Source organism: Rana temporaria, chromosome 8, assembly GCF_905171775.1.
Source record: "Rana temporaria chromosome 8, aRanTem1.1, whole genome shotgun sequence".
NCBI classification, from domain to species: domain Eukaryota; kingdom Metazoa; phylum Chordata; class Amphibia; order Anura; family Ranidae; genus Rana; species Rana temporaria.
In genome coordinates this window covers 19,201,990-19,220,421 of record NC_053496.1, presented here as the reverse complement: position 1 = coordinate 19,220,421, position 18,432 = coordinate 19,201,990, and the positions used below count along the sequence as shown (strand labels likewise).

General features: G+C 45.9%; 1 protein-coding gene across 1 annotated transcript in view; it reads left to right on the top strand.

Moving 5' to 3' along the window:
• The first annotated feature begins 6,084 nt into the window (after positions 1 to 6,084).
• The window catches only part of LRRC27 (leucine rich repeat containing 27), a 66,363-nt gene continuing 54,015 nt past the window's right edge, over positions 6,085 to 18,432 (top strand). The window contains 3 exon segments of the mRNA XM_040361362.1: positions 6,085 to 6,218; positions 13,522 to 13,723; positions 14,401 to 14,531. Of these exon segments, the coding sequence (XP_040217296.1) occupies positions 13,535 to 13,723; positions 14,401 to 14,531 (320 nt within the window). The 5' untranslated portion in view covers positions 6,085 to 6,218; positions 13,522 to 13,534.

Sequence of the window (18,432 nt, the reverse complement as noted above, 5' to 3'; positions counted from 1 at the left end):
TTATATAGTGCTAAACAGAGCTAAAAAATAGCCATTTGATTACTGTATAAATGTCACTGTCAGGGAAGGGGTTAACACTAGAGGGCGATGAAGGGGTTAAATGTTTTCTCGTGTGTGTGTGTGTTTCTAACTGTGGGGGAGGGGACAGACTGGAGGAGGAGACATATCGCTGTTCCTGATTAGTAGGATCTGTCTCTTCTCTGATTGCTTCATGTGACACACTGCCGGAACACTCCGAACCCCCTGTAGCAGGCACTCATATGGTCTCAGCCAAGCGTCAAAGCCATATTTTTTACTGGCAGGAGAAAAGTACCCATTTTTTACTGGCTGCCAGTAAAAAAATGGCGGTTGGCAACGCTGCCCTCTAACCACTTTGCATATTATTTCATATATACTGTGATTCTGTACTTGCCAAATATGCTGCAGAAATCTCCCTCCACTGAGTCTGGCTGCAGCCATTTTAACTGTGGGCAGCTGAAGCTGCTGCCTGTTCACTTCCTAGATTTAGACAGACACACAGAGGCACACCTCCAGCTCTGCTGCTCTCATTGGCCCCCCCTATGACTCATCCCTCCTCCCTTCCTGGCAAACTCTCAATAGAGTGAGAGAGAGAGCTAGACTAAAGACCAGACAAGAAACAGGAAGTGGGCTGTATAAGGTATTTACTGGCAGATTTTTTTTTTTTACTATCAAGTTAAAACAATGACAAGGGTAGAAGATTTAATAGATGTAAAGATGAAAAAATGACTGAAGGTCCGCTTTAACCACTTCCCGACCGCCGCATGTAAATGTACGTCCACAGAATGGCACGTACAGGCACATGGGCGTACATGCCCTTGCCTTCTAGCGGGTGGGGGGTCCGATCGTGACCCCCCCCCTACATGCGGCGGTCGGATTCCCGCGGGGAGCGATCCGGGACGACGGCGCGGCTATTCATTTATAGCCGCTCCGTCGCGATCGCTCCCCGGAGCTGAAGAACGGGGAGAGCCGTATGTAAACACGGCTTCCCCGTGCTTCACTATGGCGCTGCATCGATCGAGTGATCCCTTATATATGGAGACTCGATCGATGACGTCAGACCTACAGCCACACCCCCCTACAGTTGTAAACACACACTAAGTGAACACTAACTCCTACAGCGCCCCCTGCAACTGTCATTTTCACAATAAACAATGCAATTTAAATGCATTTTTTGCTGTGAAAATGACAATGGTCCCAAAAATGTGTCAAAATTGTCCGAAGTGTCCGCCATAATGTCGCAGTCACGAAAAAAATCGCTGATCGCCGCCATTAGTAGTAAAAAAAAAAATAATTACAAAAAAGGGGATAGTTTTATTGCATTTTTATTAAACGCTATAAATTTTGCGCAAACCAATCGATAAACGCCTATTGCTTTTTTTTTTTTCCAAAAATAGGTAGAAGAATACGTATCGGCCTAAACTGAGGAAAAAAAACATTTTTATATATGTTTTTGGGGGATATTTATTATAGCAAAAAGTAAAAAATATTGAATTTTTTTCAAAATTGTCGCTCTATTTTTGTTTATAGCGCGAAAAATAAAAACTGCAGATGTGATCAAATACCACCAAAAGAAAGCTCTATTTGTGGGGAAAAAGGGACGCCAATTTTGTTTGGGAGCCACGTCGCACGACCGCGCAATTGTCTGTTAAAGCGACGCAGTGCCGAATCGCAAAACCTGGCCTGGGCATTAAGCTGCCTAAAGGTCCGGGGCTTAAGTGGTTAAGTACCTCCAGCTAGAGAAAATCCAAAACTGCCCTGCAAATGGTTCAGAGCACCGTCATCAATTTGTGTCGGCATTTCCATAACAATATTGTTACATTTTTTATTTTTACTTTTTCCGCCTCCATTGCATTGGCACACTATCTGTAATGAGATCCTCCTGAAAGCTGATATATGCCTGTGGCATGAGAGACAGATTTGTTTTAATGCCCAGAATATTTATTACATTTAGTCAACCTGCTGTTTGGGATGTCGATGTTGATAAGGTGGCCAATTACTCTGATTTGTCTGAGAAATTATTGGCTATGAAGAATGAATTTAGAAGGACGCAATGGCTGGGGATGGTTCATTTTTTGCGATAATGCACTGTGTTAATTTAACTGACAATTTTGCGGTCGTACAACGCTGTACTCCAAAAAAAAAAATAGAGCTTTCTTTTGGTGGTATTTGACCACCTCTGCGGTTTTTATTTTTTTGTGCTATAAACAAAAAAAGAACAACAATGTTCTGCTATAAAACATATCTAATAAAATAATGTAAAAAAAAAAAAATGTCTTCATCCATTTAGGCCAATATGTATTCCGCTAATCTTTTTGTTAAAAAAATTTCAATAAACTCATATTCATTTGCGCAAAAGTTATAGCGCTACAAACTATGGGATGTATGTATGTATGTATGTATGTATGTATAACTATGGGATGTATGTATGGACTTTTTATTTTTTTTACTAGCAATGGCAGCGAGCAGTGATTTTCAGTGGGACTGCGACATTGTGGCAGATCGGACACCTAACTGACACTTTTTGGGGACCAGTGAAACCAATACAGTGATCAGTGCTAAAAAAAAAAAAAGAAGCACTGCCATTGTACTAATGACACAGGCATGGAAGGGGTTAACACAGGCATGTCCAAAGTCCGGCCCGCGGGTCAATTGCGGCCCGCGTTTCAATTTTGATTGGCCCGCCTGGGTATTTGGACATATATATCTTTTGTGGCCCCCGATGATCTCCCAGCACTGGGGCCACAAAAATGTATATGCCTTGGAGGGGACAGAGAGGAGCCGGGACGGGCCGTACACACATAAGAGAATTTCCTGTTTACAGGAGGCCTCTGTAATAGGCGCTGCCATTGGACGACTGTTCTGTCCATCAAAGGAGGCTGAACTTTCTATCAAAGAAGCCGCCGTGTAAACAGGAGATTCTACTGTAGGTAATATTTGGCGCTTGTGAGTGCATTCCTGGCAGTGGTGGGTGCTGCATTCCTGGCAATGGTGGTTGCTGCATTTCTAGCAATGGTGAGGCTACATTCATGGCAATGGTGGGTCTGCAGATTGTCACTGACCCTTATTTTGCTTCACAGTCCTTTTTTTTTTTTAATTAAAAAAAATCCTGAAACTTCCCTCTTAAAATGAAGGTGAGCGCTATATGCCAATAAATACTGTGGGGCAGATTCACGTAGATCTGTGGCGGCGTAACGTATCGCATTTACGTTACGCCGCCGCAAGTTTTACAGGCAAGTGCTTGATTCACAAAGCACTTGCCTGTAAAGTTGCGGCGGCGTAACGTAAATCCTCCGGCGCAAGCCCGCCTAATTCAAATGATCCGGGTAGGGGGGCGTGGATCATTTAAATTAGGCGCGTTCCCGCGCCGAACGTACTGCGCATGCGCCGTCCCTAAAATTTCCCGACGTGCAACGTATCGTATCGCGGCGGCGCAAGGACATCATTGGTTTCGACGTGAGCGTAAATGGCGTCCAGCGCCATTCACGGACGACTTACGCAAACGACGTAAAATTTTCAAATTGCGACGCGGGAATGACGGCCATACTTAACATTGGATACGCCACCTAGGGGGCATGTTTATCTTTATGCCGCGTATCTCTTACGGAAATGGTGTAAATTTACTGCAACGGGCAAGCGTATGTTCGTGAATCGGCGTTAACGACTCATTTGCATATTCTACGCCGCAATGGAAGCGCCACCTAGCGGCCAGCGTAAATATTGCACCCTAAGATACGACGGCGCAGGCCATCGTATCTTAGGCATGTTTAAGTGTATCTCAGTTTGAGAATACACTTAAACATACGACGGGCTTAGATTCGGAGTTACGTCGGCGTATCTACTGATACGCCGGCCTAACTCTTTGTGAATCTGGCCCTGTATATCCAAATAATACGCCCAAGCTCATCTATTTACTCACACACAGCCACAAAGGCAATATAATTCTTGCTGGGCAGTGTATTAGCGCTCGAAGAACCGAATTTAATGGTTCAAAGAATGTCAGGCAAAATTGGTCGGCCCTCACGCATGTTTACTTCATCAAATCTGGCCCTCTTTGAAAAAAGTTTGGACACCCCCGGGTTAACATCAGGGACGATCAAAGGATTAAATGTGTTCCCTGGGAGTGATTTCTTTCTGTGTGGGGGGATGGTTTATCTGTAGGAAGACAGAGATCCATGTTCCTACTTAGCAGGAACACAATCTCTCTTTCTTCCTTATTGTTAGAATGGCGATCTGCCTTGTTTACATAGGCAGACCGTTGTTCTGCTTCTCTCGGAATGATGGCCGGGTTTTGAGTGGAACTCCACTTTAAGCAGTTAAATGGGAGTTCCAGACTTTTTTTATGTTTATTAAAAGTCAGCAGCTACAAAAAGCATAGCTGCTGGCTTTTATTAAACATACACTTACCTGCTACACTGTCCAGCGGCGCGCCGCCTGGAGCTCCGCTCCCCCCCCTCTCTGCCGGCGCCTCCATTCTAACTGTGGGCACCCGGCCGTGACAGCTTTCGGCTTCACGGCCGGGCACTCACTACGCATGCGCGAACGGCGCTTGCGCTCCTTGAGTGGTCAGACGATCGCCTGGGACCTGTCACGTGTCCCAGGCGATCGCCTACTGGGAGGGGCCGCCGTAGGCGATATGACGTATCGCCTAAGGGGTCCCTGGGCGGAAGGAGAAAGTGGGACAGGAAGTCCCACTCCGATTGAAGCCCCCACTCCCCCCCCCAAAAAAAATTACATGCCAAATGTGGCATGTAAGGGGGTGAGGAGTGGTTTAAGCAGAAGTTCCAATTTTGGGTGGAACTCCGCTTTAAGGGCCAGATTCTCGTCCAGCGGCGTATCTCTGCTGCGGCGTAACGTATCCGTTTTACGCTACGCCGCTGCAACTTAGACGGGCAAGTGCTGTATTCTCAAAGCACTTGCTCCGTAAGTTGCGGCGGCGCAGCGTAAATCGGCCGGCGTAAGGCCGCCTAATTCAAATTTGGATCAGGGGGGCGTGTTTTATGTAAATCTACTGTGACACGACGTGATTGACGTTTATACCGAACGGCAAATGCGCCGTCCGTGGAATTTTCCAGTGTGCATTGCTCCAAAGTACGCCGCAAGGACGTCATTGGTTTCGACGTGAACATAAATGACGTCCAGCCCCATTCACGGACGACTTACGCAAACGACGTAACTTTTTCCAATTTCGACGCGGGAACGACGGCCATACTTAACATTGCTACGCCGCACTTATGCCTCATATAGAAGGGGCAACTATACGCCGGGAAAAGCCTAACGTAAACGTTGTAACTTTACTGCGTCGGCTGCGCGTACGTTCAGGAATTCGCAAATCTAGCTGATTTACATATTTCGACGAGGAAATCAGCTTACACGCCCCTAGCGGCCAGCGGAAAAATGCAGTTACGATCCGACGGCATAAGAGACTTACGCCTGTCGGATCTAATGGATATCTATGCGTAACTGATTCTAAGAATCAGGCGCATAGATACGACGGCTCAAATTAGGACTTACGACGGCGTACATGGCGCTGCGCCGTCGTAAGTCCTTTCAGAATCTGGGCCTAAGTGAATAGACTGCTGTATGCGCAACATGTGCAAAAAAAATAAAAAATCACAAGTAAAAACGTGCGTTCCTGCTACACAAGTTGTGAACTGGGACCAATAGAAGCTTGTGTACGTTTTTTGAGCGTCTGGCGTTTCGCTACAGGCGACAAAACGCTCAGGTGTGAACAGGGGACATTGAAATGAATAGAATTTTTCTTCAAAGCTACAAATCACCCCTCTGTGTGTGTGAATGGGGTCTGAAATGTCACCTCTTCATCACATTCTGCCATCTGTGACACATAACAGGCAGCTTTGTGCAAGTACTAGACAAGTTCTGTATAAGGACTCTTCTTTTCTGCAGATCTCATCCTCCAGACAAGTCAGCATAATATATATAAATATAAATAACATATTATGGAGTTTATTGGTGATCACCTCTCCCTGCACTTCTAATAACACGCCAGATCCGCGTTGAACACTTTTGGCCCCACCAGGCGGCTGTAGCCTGGCCTCGGTTGCCCCGGCAACGCGTTATTGTTGTTGTTGTGTGTCAGGTGACCTAGCGCCGTGCACGTGCTGGCGGAATAGATACCTACCGGCGCTTCCACACTGCAGGAGAGAGTGCATGTGCCGCACACAGCAGTGCCCGGGCAGGTAAGTAGGTGACACCTCCTGGAAGTGACACTACAACTCCCAGCATGCTCAGCCACTACTAGCCCACTAGCTGTCCTTGGTACTGAATTACTGCTGAAGATCTGAACGTGTGTGATCGTCTGCTCTGATACAGGTCGGGGTTTATTTACTAAAGCTACACAAATCAGTCACATTTCTGACCAATCAGCTTCCAGATTTTATTGCTAAAGCTTTCATTGAACAATCTGAGGTTAGAAGCTGATTGGTTTCTCTGCAGAAGTGGGACTAATTTTGCGCTCTCTAGCTTTAGTAAATAAACCCCACAGTCCTCATCCCCTGCACGCCACGGATCAGGACACGCGCACATGGATTCTCGCCATCTGTGGGAGTTTTACCCACTTCAGTCCCCGGACTTTTAGCTCTGTAAGGCTCCGTTCACACCACGCAGGCGTAAAGGAGCGCGCTTTCCCACACGTCGCTTGTAGGGCAGTCCATTTGTTTCAATAGGCTGCACTGTGCTCAGGAAAAGCGCAAAAAACTGCCGCAGTGAGCCACACGGTGGTGCAGCGTCATATGTCTTGGTGCCCATGGAGGGAAGGGGTGCCATTAACCACTTAAAGGGGTTGTAAAGGTAAAAGGTCTGACAGCACCGCCCCCCCCGAGCCCCCGTTTTACTTACCTCACCGTTCGAAAGTCCCGGGCGCGTGCTTGTCATCTTGTTCGGTTCCCAGCCTGGCCGTTGATTGGCTAGGCTGGGCGAATTGATAGCAGCGCAGCTATTGGCTGGCGCTGCTGTCAATCACAGCGGATGACGCGGAGTCGGTGGCTATGCCCGCCGCTGTATCACGGGAGCGCGCTCGCAAAAGCTTTCCACCATGCGAGTGAGCTCGCATGAACGTGGAAAGCTTTTGTGAGGAGGAGCCGAGACAGCCGCCGAGGGACCCCAGAAGACCGGATTCGGGGCCACTCCGTGCAAAACGAACTGCACAGCGGAGGTAAGTATAACATGTTTGTTATTTAAAAAAAAAAAAATTCTGCCTTTAGTGTTCCTTTAAGACCCGGACCTTTAGGCAGCTAAAGGACCTGGCCAGTTTTTGCGATTCGGCACTGCGTCGCTTTAACTGACAATTGCGCGGTCGTGCGACGTGGCTGCCAAACAAAATTGGCATCCTTTTTTTCCCACAAATAGAGCTTTCTTTTGGTGGTATTTGATCACCTCTGCGGTTTTTATTTTTTGCGCTATAAACAAAAATAGAGCGACAATTTTGAAAAAATTCAATATTTTTTACTTTTTGCTGTAATAAATATCCCCCAAAATATCTAAAAAAAAATTCCTCAGTTTAGGCCGATATGTATTCTTCTACCATGTTTTGGTAAAAAAGATCGCAATAAGCGTTTATCGATTGGTTTGCGCAAAATTTATAGCGTTTACAAAATAGGGGATAGTTTTATTGCATTTTTATTACTTTTACTATTTTTTTTTACTACTAATGGCGGCGATCAGCAATTTTTTTTCGTGACTGCGACATTATGGCGGACAATTTTGACACATTTTTGGGACCATTGTAATTTTCACAGCAAAAAATACATTAAAGGAGTTCTCTGACCTAAAACTTTTAACCCCCGCTGTGCCCGGGCTGTAAAACTATACAAAATAAACTTTCACTTACCTGCCTACGATCCCCCGTTGTTCCGATATCGCCGTCCCGGTCTCTTCCGCTTCCTGTGTGTCGGTGACTCATAGTGCGCTCAGCCTATCAGCGGCCGCGACGGGACATTGCTGCGGCCGCTGATAGGCTGAGCGCACTATGAGTCACCATCAGCGGCCGCAGCAATGTCCCGTCGCGGCCGCTGATAGGCTGAGCGCACTATGAGTCACCGACACACAGGAAGCGGAAGAGACCGGGACCGGAGAACGGGACGGCGATATCGGAACAACGGGGGATCGTAGGCAGGTAAGTGAAAGTTTATTTTGTATAGTTTTACAGCCCGGGCACAGCGGGGGTTAAAAGTTTTAGGTCAGAGAACTCCTTTAAAAATGCATTGTTTACTGTGAAAATGACAATTGCAGTTTGGGAGTTAACCACAAGGGGGCGCTGAAGGGGTTAAGTGTGACCTCATTTGTGTTTCTAACTGTAGGGGGGTGTGGCTGTAGGTGTGATGTCATTGATTGTGTTTCCCTACAAAAGGGAACACACGATCAATGACGGCGCCACAGTGAAGAACGGGCAAGCTGTGTTTACACACAGCTCTCCCTGTTCTTCAGCTCCGGGGACCGATCGCGGGACTTCATCGGGTCCCGCAGCTTCGGACCGGGTTGCGGGCACGCGCCGTGGGCGTGCGCCCACGACCCACGGCTGGGCATTTAACGAGGACGTACCTGTACGTGCCCAGCCGTGCCATTCTGCCAACGTATATGTGCAAGAGGCGGTCCTTAAAGCGGGAGTTCACCCATTTAAAAAAAAAAAAAAATCTCCCCTTAGCTTCCTGCTCGTTCGGTCTAGGGGAATCGGCTATTTATATTAAAATATGTGCAGTACTTACCCGTTTTCGAGATGCATCTTCTTCCGTCGCTTCCGGGTATGGGTCTTCGGGAGCGGGCGTTCCTTCTTGATTGACATTCTTCCGAGAGGCTTCCGACGGTCGCATCCATCGCGTCACTCGTAGCCGAAAGAAGCCGAACGTCGGTGCGGCTCTATACTGCGCCTGCGCACCGACGTTCGGCTTCTTTCGGAAAATCGTGACGCGATGGATGCGACCGTCGGAAGCCTCTCGGAAACCTGTCAATCAAGAAGGAACGCCCATTCCCGAAGCCCATACCCGGAAGCGACGGAGAGGATGCATCTCGTAAACGGGTAAGTACTGCACATATTTTAAAATAAATAGCCGATTCCCCTAGTAATAACGAGCATGAAGCTAAGGGGAAAAAGTGCCCTCTAAGGGTGAACCCCCGCTTTAAGTGGTTAAGGTGAAAAAACATGAAGGTGTACAACCCCTTTAAGAATTAATGGCACAGTTGCGTATCTGCTACAGAGCAGCCCGTCTCTGTACAGGTCAGGAACACGTGATTATGCACACTTTCCTGATTTGGGTATATGTCCAGATGGCACCTAGTCTACGGGTGAGGAACATGCCAAAAAATGTGAGGCTCCGTTTATGCCATGCGGGTGCGATGACGCACACACACGTTTATACACATTGCATGTAGGGCAGCTCATTGGTTTCAATTTGCGCAAAATAAGTCTCTGACCTTTTTGCAAAATTGCATAGCACTGGGGGGGACGGACTGGCTCATCGGGCTCTCGGGCACTGCACACATTGCATGTAGAGCAGCCCATTGGTTTCAATATGCGCAAAAGAAGTCCCAGTCCTTTTTGCGAAATTGTGCCGCAACGAACCGCATGTTGGTGCAGCATCATGTGTCTTGGTGCCCGCGGAGGGAGGTGGTGCGGTTAAGAATGAATGGCAAAGTTGCGTGTCTGATAAAGAGCAGCCCGTCTCTATACGGGTCAGGAACACGTAATTATGCACATGTTCCCGATCTGGGCATATGTGAACCTAGCATACGGGTGAGGAACATGGGGGGAAAAAAATCCCACTTCTGTGATGCTGTATTTGTGTGTAGTCGGGGGTGGGAAGGAGTTAAACACAACATGCCTGTACATGCATTTTCCATGCGTTTTTGATGTGCTTTCATTAACCGCTTCCAGACCGCCCCACGTGAGTCCTGAGTCTCAAGCGTTGGTATATCCACACATTATGCGCCGGATTCAAATACATTGGCGTATCTGTCTGGCCCGCATAACGTATCTCCGATACGTTACGCCGCTCTAACTTTGGGCGCGAGTTCTTTATTCACAAAGAACTTGCGCCCTTAGTTAGAGCGGCGTAGCGTATGTGTTGCGGCGTAAGGCCGCATAATTCAAATGGGGATGTAGGGGGCGTGTTTTATTTAAATTTCCCTTGACCCCGCTTTTTTGACGTTTTACTTGAACGGCGCATGCGCCGTCCGTAAAATATCCCAGTGCGCATGCTCGAAATTCCGCCGCAAGGACGTCATTGCTTTCGACGTGAACGTAAATTACGTCCATCCGTATTCGCGAACGACTTACGCAAACAACGTAAAAAATTCAAAATGCGAGGCGGGAACGACGGCCATACTTAACATTAGCTACCCCTCATATAGCAGGGGTAACTATACGCCGGAAAAAGCCGAACGCAAACGACGTAAAAAAAAAGCGCCGGGCGGTCGTTCGTTTCTGAATCGGCATAACTCCTCATTTGCATATTCGTTGCGTACAAAAACCAAAACGCCACCTAGCAGCCGGCCTGGAATTGCAGCCTAAGATCCGACGGTGTAAGTCAGGCGCATAGATACGCCGTCGTATCTCTGAGTTGCGTCGGTCGTATCAGGAGATACGCCGTCGTATCTCTTTCTGAATCTCCCCCTATACCTTTGTAATCTACCCTAACATATACATTGGGGGTTATTTTTACGAAAAGGCAAATCCACTTTGCACTACAAGTGCACTTGGAAGTGCAGTCGCTGTAAATCTGAAATGAGGGGAAGCTCTGCTGATTTTATTTTCCTTGCATGTCCCCCTCGGATCTACAGAGACTGCACTTCCAAGTGCAATTTCAACTGCACTTTGCACTTGTAGTGCAAAGTGGATTTGCCTTTCGTAAATAACCCCCATTGTCTTTTGTTTTCAGGACAGACAGGGCTTTACCCTGTCACTGAGCATACGCACATATGCGGCCCCAAGTGAAGTGGGTCTTCTTTTGTGGGGTCACAGATGGGCGTACATATACTGCACCTTTCCAGCATGGAGACCAAAATGTCACTGACAGCACCGGGGCTTGTACTAACAATTGGAATAGGGGAGGACCGGCTTTTGATTGGCTGCCACAGTGGTCAGTCGCTGTACAGCCCGCTGTCCTCTTCTCTATAACATAGGGAAGAGTGATTATGTAGTTCACAAAAGCTAGGTGGCGAAAGGTGATAGGTGCTTGATATTTCAGTTCAGTGCACAGGAAGTTACACGGGTACTTGATTTTTGGCAGGATCAACATGTATTTTTCTTGCAGAAAATGTATTTGAACATACCTGAACAAAAGATAACTAATGCAGCCATCACATAGAAAAAATGGTACATGCAATATGTTACGTTGTTGTTTTTGCATTTAGAGATACATTACCTCCATGACTTATACACAGTAGGCACTTCCCTAGCTCTTTTAAATGCCTTTTTTTTTTCCTGGCAGGAGAAAAGAAGTGTTTAAAAACGCGCCTAAACGTGTTTTGGAAACACGTTTGGGTGCATTTCGACGCATCAAGTGTTCGGGGTTAATTCTTCCCATTAACTAGAATTTATTCTGGCAATTGGAATCTAAGGAACACTCAAGCACTAAGCACACTTAGGGCTAGATTCAGAAAGAATTTACGTCGGCGTATCTAAAGATACGCCGTGTAAATTCAAAGCTGCGCCGGCGTATCTTCTTTCTGTATCCAGAAAGCAAGATACGCCGTAATTAGGCTAAGATCCGACTGGCGTAAGTCTCTTACGCCGTCATATCTTAGGGTGCATATTTACGCTGGCCGCTAGGTGGCGCTTCTGTCAATTTCAGCGTAGAATATGCAAATGAGCTGGATACGCCGATTCAGAAACGTACGTGCGCCCGGCGGATTTTTTACGTCGTTTGCATTCGGCTTTTTTCGGCGTAACGTTACTCCTGCTATATGAGGCATAGCCAATGTTAAGTATGGACGTCGTTCCCGCGTCGAATTTTGAAAATGTTACGTTGTTTGCGTAAGTCGTTCGCTAATGGGGCTTTGCGTAAATTACGTTCACGTCGAAAGCATTGACTATTTGCAACGTGTTTAGGAGCATGCGCACTGGGATACGTTCACGGCCGGCGCATGCGCCGTTCGTGAGAAACGTCATTTACGTGGAGTCATGTTTTATTTACATAAAACACGCCCACCTCTTGACAATTTGAATTTGGTGCGCTTACGCCGGCAGATTTACGATACGCCGCCGCAACTTACGGAGCAAGTGCTTTGTGAATACAGCACTTGCTTCTCTAAATTGCGTCAGCGTAGCGTAAATAACAAACGCTACGCCCGCACAAATTTACGTCCGCCTACCTGAATCTAGCCCTTAGCGTTTAGGCACATCGGTCCTCCAAACTATCTTACCTTGCCTCTAAATGCCTATACAGTAATACCTTGGATTTCGAGCATAATTCGTTCTGGAAGCATGCTTGTAATCCAAAGCCATTGTATATCAAAGCGAGTTTCCCCATAAGGAATAATGGAAACTCAGATGATTTGTTCCACAACCACTACTGGTGTGTGCAGTACTGTATGTGGTCAGAGGTGCAGAGGGGGGGAGCACTGGTGTATGCAGTACTGTATGTGGCCAGACGCACGTTGCATCCGCCCCACCCAGCTCTGAGTGTTTCCGAGTTCTCCAGCGCTCCCGGACCTCGGGCCACATACATACCCCAGCGTCTTGAGTCCAGCTCGTCTTGTGAGACAGCGCTCGCAAATCAAGTCAAGATTAAAAAAATATACCGTATTTATCGGCGTATACCGTGCACTTTTTTGCCCTGAAAATCAGGGCAAAATCGTGGGTGCGCGGTATACGCCGATACCCGCTTTCCCGCGCCGAGTTTTGAATAATGCGCCGACATATACCGAGCGCAGTACACTCGGGTATAGTCGGGCAGTCTCGGCTCCTTCTGCGCTCACGTCCTGGACGTACAGGACGTCAGCGCGGGTAGCCGAGCATTGCCGACAATACACGAGGACGCGAGGACGCCGGACCCGGAGAAGAGGACACCCGAAGCCGCAGACGAACGCCGGACCCGACGAGGCCGCCGATGGACGCCGCGCAAGACACCAAAACTGTAAGTACAAAAAATACTTTTTTTCCACAGGATTGGGGGCAACTTTAGGGGTGCACGGTATACGCGGGAGCGCGTTATACCGCGATAAATACAGTATATATATATATATATATAGCTCAATTTGCGAAATGCTTGTATACTGCGTTACTCGCAAACTTGGTGAATAAGGCAAAGCCATGCAAACATCTACAATACTATCCAATCATGTGCAAGCAAAAATCCTTTTTTTTTTATTTATATCATTCCCTTGCCAAGTGAAAGGTATATTTGCCTTTAGTAGAAAAAACTCATTGTAATTCAGTGTGCATGCACTGCGACCCATATATCTTTTTTTATTTTTGCCAACATTGTAACTAAAAGTACATTTTATTTTATTTATTGTTTGCATATTTTTTCTTTTTTGTATTTACAGATCTTGGTAACCAATGGATAAGGAATCCTCCGGAGATGGTCACAGCAATGCTGCTGACTATGCCATTGTGAAGTCTTGTGTTGAAGCAGCGGACCAACAACACCGACCCAAACCACCTTCCACTTCTGACACTTTGGACCTCAGCAAGAAAAAGCTCTGTAGTCTCGGTGAAGATCTGTACAGGGACAGTCCTTGTGTTAAGGTACATTGTACACTTGTGATCCTGCTTCATATATCTACAGTGGAACCTTTCCAGGAGAATGCTTGTAATCCAAAGCACTCGCATATCAAAGCGAGTTTCCCAATGGCATTGACTTCTATGGCATGCAATACCGCATGTGGCCAGAGGTGGGTGGTGCTCCAGAAAGACTCGGAAATACTCGGAGACCGTTCGGCTGCACTCAGAAACACTCGGGAACGGTGTATTTTTGAGTTTTTCTGAGTATTTCCGAACGTCACTGGCGCCCCCCCACCTCTGGCCAAATGTGGTACTACAAACCGCAGAGGCTTGAATCAAAAATTTATAAAAATAAATAAATAAATAGCTCAGCTGAATGGCGGATATACTTTTCTACTAGACTGGTTAGCAGCCAAGACTCGAAAACTTTGGCATATTTCTTAACTCATGAAATAATAATAGCACTTGCAGAATATGGTGGTGATTTCTTCTCTATTCCTGTTATGGTGACAACTCAAAATGTAGTTTTGTTTCCTTTATTATTAGGCCCAGTGGGGACAAAGATGGCAGCAAAAATGGGTTCCAGCCACCGAACTAAAACTGAAGAAAAATGTTTTGACTTTTAGATACAGTGTATTGGGTTTGAGGGATCAAAAAGCGGTCTGATCAATTTTAATGTCATGTTTTTATTTTGTTTCCAGAATCTGCACCTTGGAGGGAATGCCCTTACCTCCCTTCCTGAGAGTCTTTTTCTGTATCTGTCAAACCTTGTCTGGTTGGATCTTCGCAACAATAACATCACAAGTCTGCCCAGTACAATTGGGAAGCAAAGGTAAATGTTTATTAGAAAGCAAATAAATGTAGGTTGATTTGTAAAGGTGCAAATTTGACCATGCCACTGCTGGACGCAGTTGTTCACACATAGGGGGCCTAGATTCACGTACGGCCGCTCTACGTTGCGCGGGCATAGCGTATCTTATTTACGCTACGCCACCTCAACTTAGAGAGGCAAGTGCTGTATTCACAAAGCACTTGCGTCCTAAGTTACGGCGGCGTAGCGTAAATGGGCCGGCGTAAGCGTGCGTAATTCAAAGTAGGCTGGTAGGGGGCGTGTTGTATTTAAATGAGGCTTGACCCCATGTAGATGCATGGCAGAACGAACGGCGCATGCGCGCGCATGCGCAGTATCACGTCGTATTTACGCCCAAAGATACGTCGGCTCAATGCCTGTGACGTGAACGTAACTTTCGCACAGCCCTATTCGCGTACGACTTACGCAAACGACGTAAAAAGATACGCTTGTTCCGACGTCCATACTTTGCATGGGCTGCGCCACCTAGAGACATGCTTTATCTTTAAGCCGGCGTATGTCTTACGTAAACGGCGTAACTAATTGCGACGGGCGTACGTACGTTCGTGAATCGGCCTATCTTGCTCATTTACATATTCAACGCGGAAATCAAGGAAGCGCCACCTAGCGGCCAGCGTAATTATTGGAACCCAAGATACGACGGCGTAGGAGACTTGAGCCGCTCGTATCTTGGCCAAATCTATGCGTAACTGATTCTATGAATCAGGCGCATAGATATGCCGACGGCCATTCGGACTTACGACGGCGTATCTGGAGATACGCCGTTGTAAGTCTTTATGGATCTGGGCCAGGGTGTGCATAGAGGTAGTTTCTTCTCCAGTAGCCACATGTCTGAATGGGCCCCCTATTGTGCCAAAGAAACAAGGCTTTTTTTTTTAGGTTATTGTCTAAAAAAGTGTGTATGTATATATATATATATATATATATATATATATATATATATATATATAATGTTTTATTTATTTTTTCTATATATTCCAAAAAACAATGTTGTTTTTTGTATTTTTTTTTTTTTAAGAATGACCAGTTTTTTTCCCCAGTAATCTCTGTACTGTGTTTTTGTTTTGTATTTTTTCTAAAAAAAAAAAAAAAAGTACAATACACATTGAGCAAAATATATATGCATCAATAAAATCCTCTCTGGATCACATTACCAATTTCCTCAAAAAGTTACCATAGATGTATTCCTTTTTCTTTCTTCTTTATAAGGACTCTGAAATATATTACTGGGACTAGCCACCATGGCAAAGCTATTTGCATATAAAAAAGAGGTGTGTCTATTTTGTGTAATTTTTACCCCGTGCAAAAAAAAAAAAAAAAACTTGAAAATTGTTAAAAAGTTAAAGAAGAATAGTAAAGAGCTACTAATTTATAAAATTTTATATAGTACATTTTTTTTTTTTTTTTTTGAGAGCCTGATGCAGTTGATAAAATAAAGGGCACTGTAGAGCTGCACGATTCTGGCTAAAATGAGAATCAATTTTTTTTGCTTGAAGATAGATCACGATTCTCGTAGCGCAAAATCATCTTTCACATTAAACAAACAAATTGGGCTAACTTTAATGTTTTTTTTTTTATTATTCATTGAAGTGTGTTTTTCCCCCAAAAAATTGCATTTGAAAGACCACTGTGCAAATACAATGTGACATAAAATATTGCAACAATCGCCATTTTATTCCCTAGATTCTCTGCTAAAATATATATATATGTTTGAGGGTAATTTTTCTAGCAAGAAATACTGATTTTAACTTTGTAAGAAACTAAAGGATTAAATGGTTAAACTTCCTGCATTTACACACAGAAGTTATTCTCTTTTGATCCAAATACAAAGAGTTGCAATGTTTCTCCTTATCTACTAGCACAGACAATGGGCCAGATCCACAGAGAATTAGATCCACGTAGCGTATCAGAGATACGCTACGCCGCCGTACCTTATCTGGCGGAATTTTGAATCCTCAATGATTTTGTGCCGTAAGTTACGGCGGCGTAGTGTATTTCTGGCGGCGGAATTCAAATCGGCGATTAGGGGGCGGGTTTCATTTAAATGAAGCGCGTCCCCGCGCCGAATGAACTGCGCATGCGTCGTCCCGAAATTTCCCGCCGTGCATTGCGCTAAATTACGCCGCGAGAACGTCATTTTTTTAACTTAGACGTGAGTTACGTCCATCCCGATTCACGGACGACTTACGCAAAAAAAAAAATATCGACGCGGGAACGACGGCCATACTTAACATGGCAAGTCTATCTATACGCTGCAAAATACCAGCTTTAACTATTCGCCGGAAAAAGCCGACTAGAGACGACGTAAGAGAATGCGTCGGCCGCGCGTACGTTTGTGGATCGTCGGAAATAGCTATTTGCATACCTGACGAGGAAAACGACGAGAACACCACCCAGCGGACGCCGAAGTATTGCATCTAAGGCCCCATACACACGATAGAATCCATCCGCAGATAAATCCCAGCAAATGGGTTTCTGCGGATAGATTCTATGGTGTGTACACGCCAGCGGATCTGTTTCCGCGGAGAAATCTCCTCTGGGATGGATTTCAGCAGATCGAATATATGCTGTGCTGCACAACAAATCCATCTGCTGAAATCCATTCCAACGGATGGATCCGCTCGTCTGTACAGACTTACCGGATCCATCCGTCCAAAGGGATTCCCCGCACGCGTCGTAATGATTTGACGCATGCGTGGAATTCCTTTTATGACAGCGTCGCGCCCGTCGCCGCGTCATAATAGCGGCGACGGCGCGACACGTCATCGCCAGAGGATTTCAGCGCGGATTTCAATGCGATGGTGTGTACACGCCATCGCATAGAAATCCTCTGAAATCCTCGAGAGGATTTATCCGCGGATACGGTCCGCTGGACCGTATCTGCGGATAAATCCTCTCGTGTGTATGGGGCCTTAGATCCGAAGGCGTACGAAGCCGTACGCCTGTCGGATCGAACCCAGATGCCGTCATATCTTGGTTTGAGGATTCAAACTAAAGATACGACGTGGGTAATTTGAAAGTACGCCGGCGTATCTACTTGCTCTGTGGATCTACCCCCATGTTGTTAAAAACTTGGCAGACTGCAAAAGTGAGCAGAGAACGCTCTACACTTGTTACACAAAAGAATCGGGAAACTAGGCAATAGAGATTGTGAGGGAGTTGAATCAAGATCACAATTTTTTAACGATTAATTGTACAGCTCTAGGGCACTGATTTGTGGCAAAAAAAAAAAATATCAACATTTATTGTAACAATATTGTTAGTGTATTTGAACAAAGCCTGCATACATTTGCAGACTTCATTCACACAGAAGGCACTGTCGGATCCTAAGAAATAGAGCAGGTGGTACGTCCATGGTATTTGAACTGTTTTTTTGGGGGGCATGCCTTGTTCTTCAGAAGTATTCTATTGGTTAAATCTAGCAGACTTCTGCACTTTACTAAAGCAATGAACATTTCCAATATGATATTTTACAATAACAGTAAGAGCCGGTTCACACTTAGGCGGCACGACTTCGGGGGCGACTCCGCAAGGCTTCAGAGGCGACCTGCAAAATGACCTCTGTATAGAAGTCAATCCAGGTCACCCCGAGCCGCCCCCGAAGTCGTACAAGAACCTTTTTCTAAGTCGGAGCGACTTGCGTCACTCCTATTAGAACGGTTCTATTGCATAGAATGGGGCGCGACTCGTCAGGCGGCTGAGCCGCCTGACGAGTCGCCCCATCGTGAACCGGCTCTTAAGGAAAATTTAAATAAAAATCCAGAGATAGACTCGATGAGGTTGATTTACTGTCCTTCATTTTGCACAGCGGACATCTCTTTTATTTATTTTTTTATTTTTAACCGTGGATCAGCTATAATAG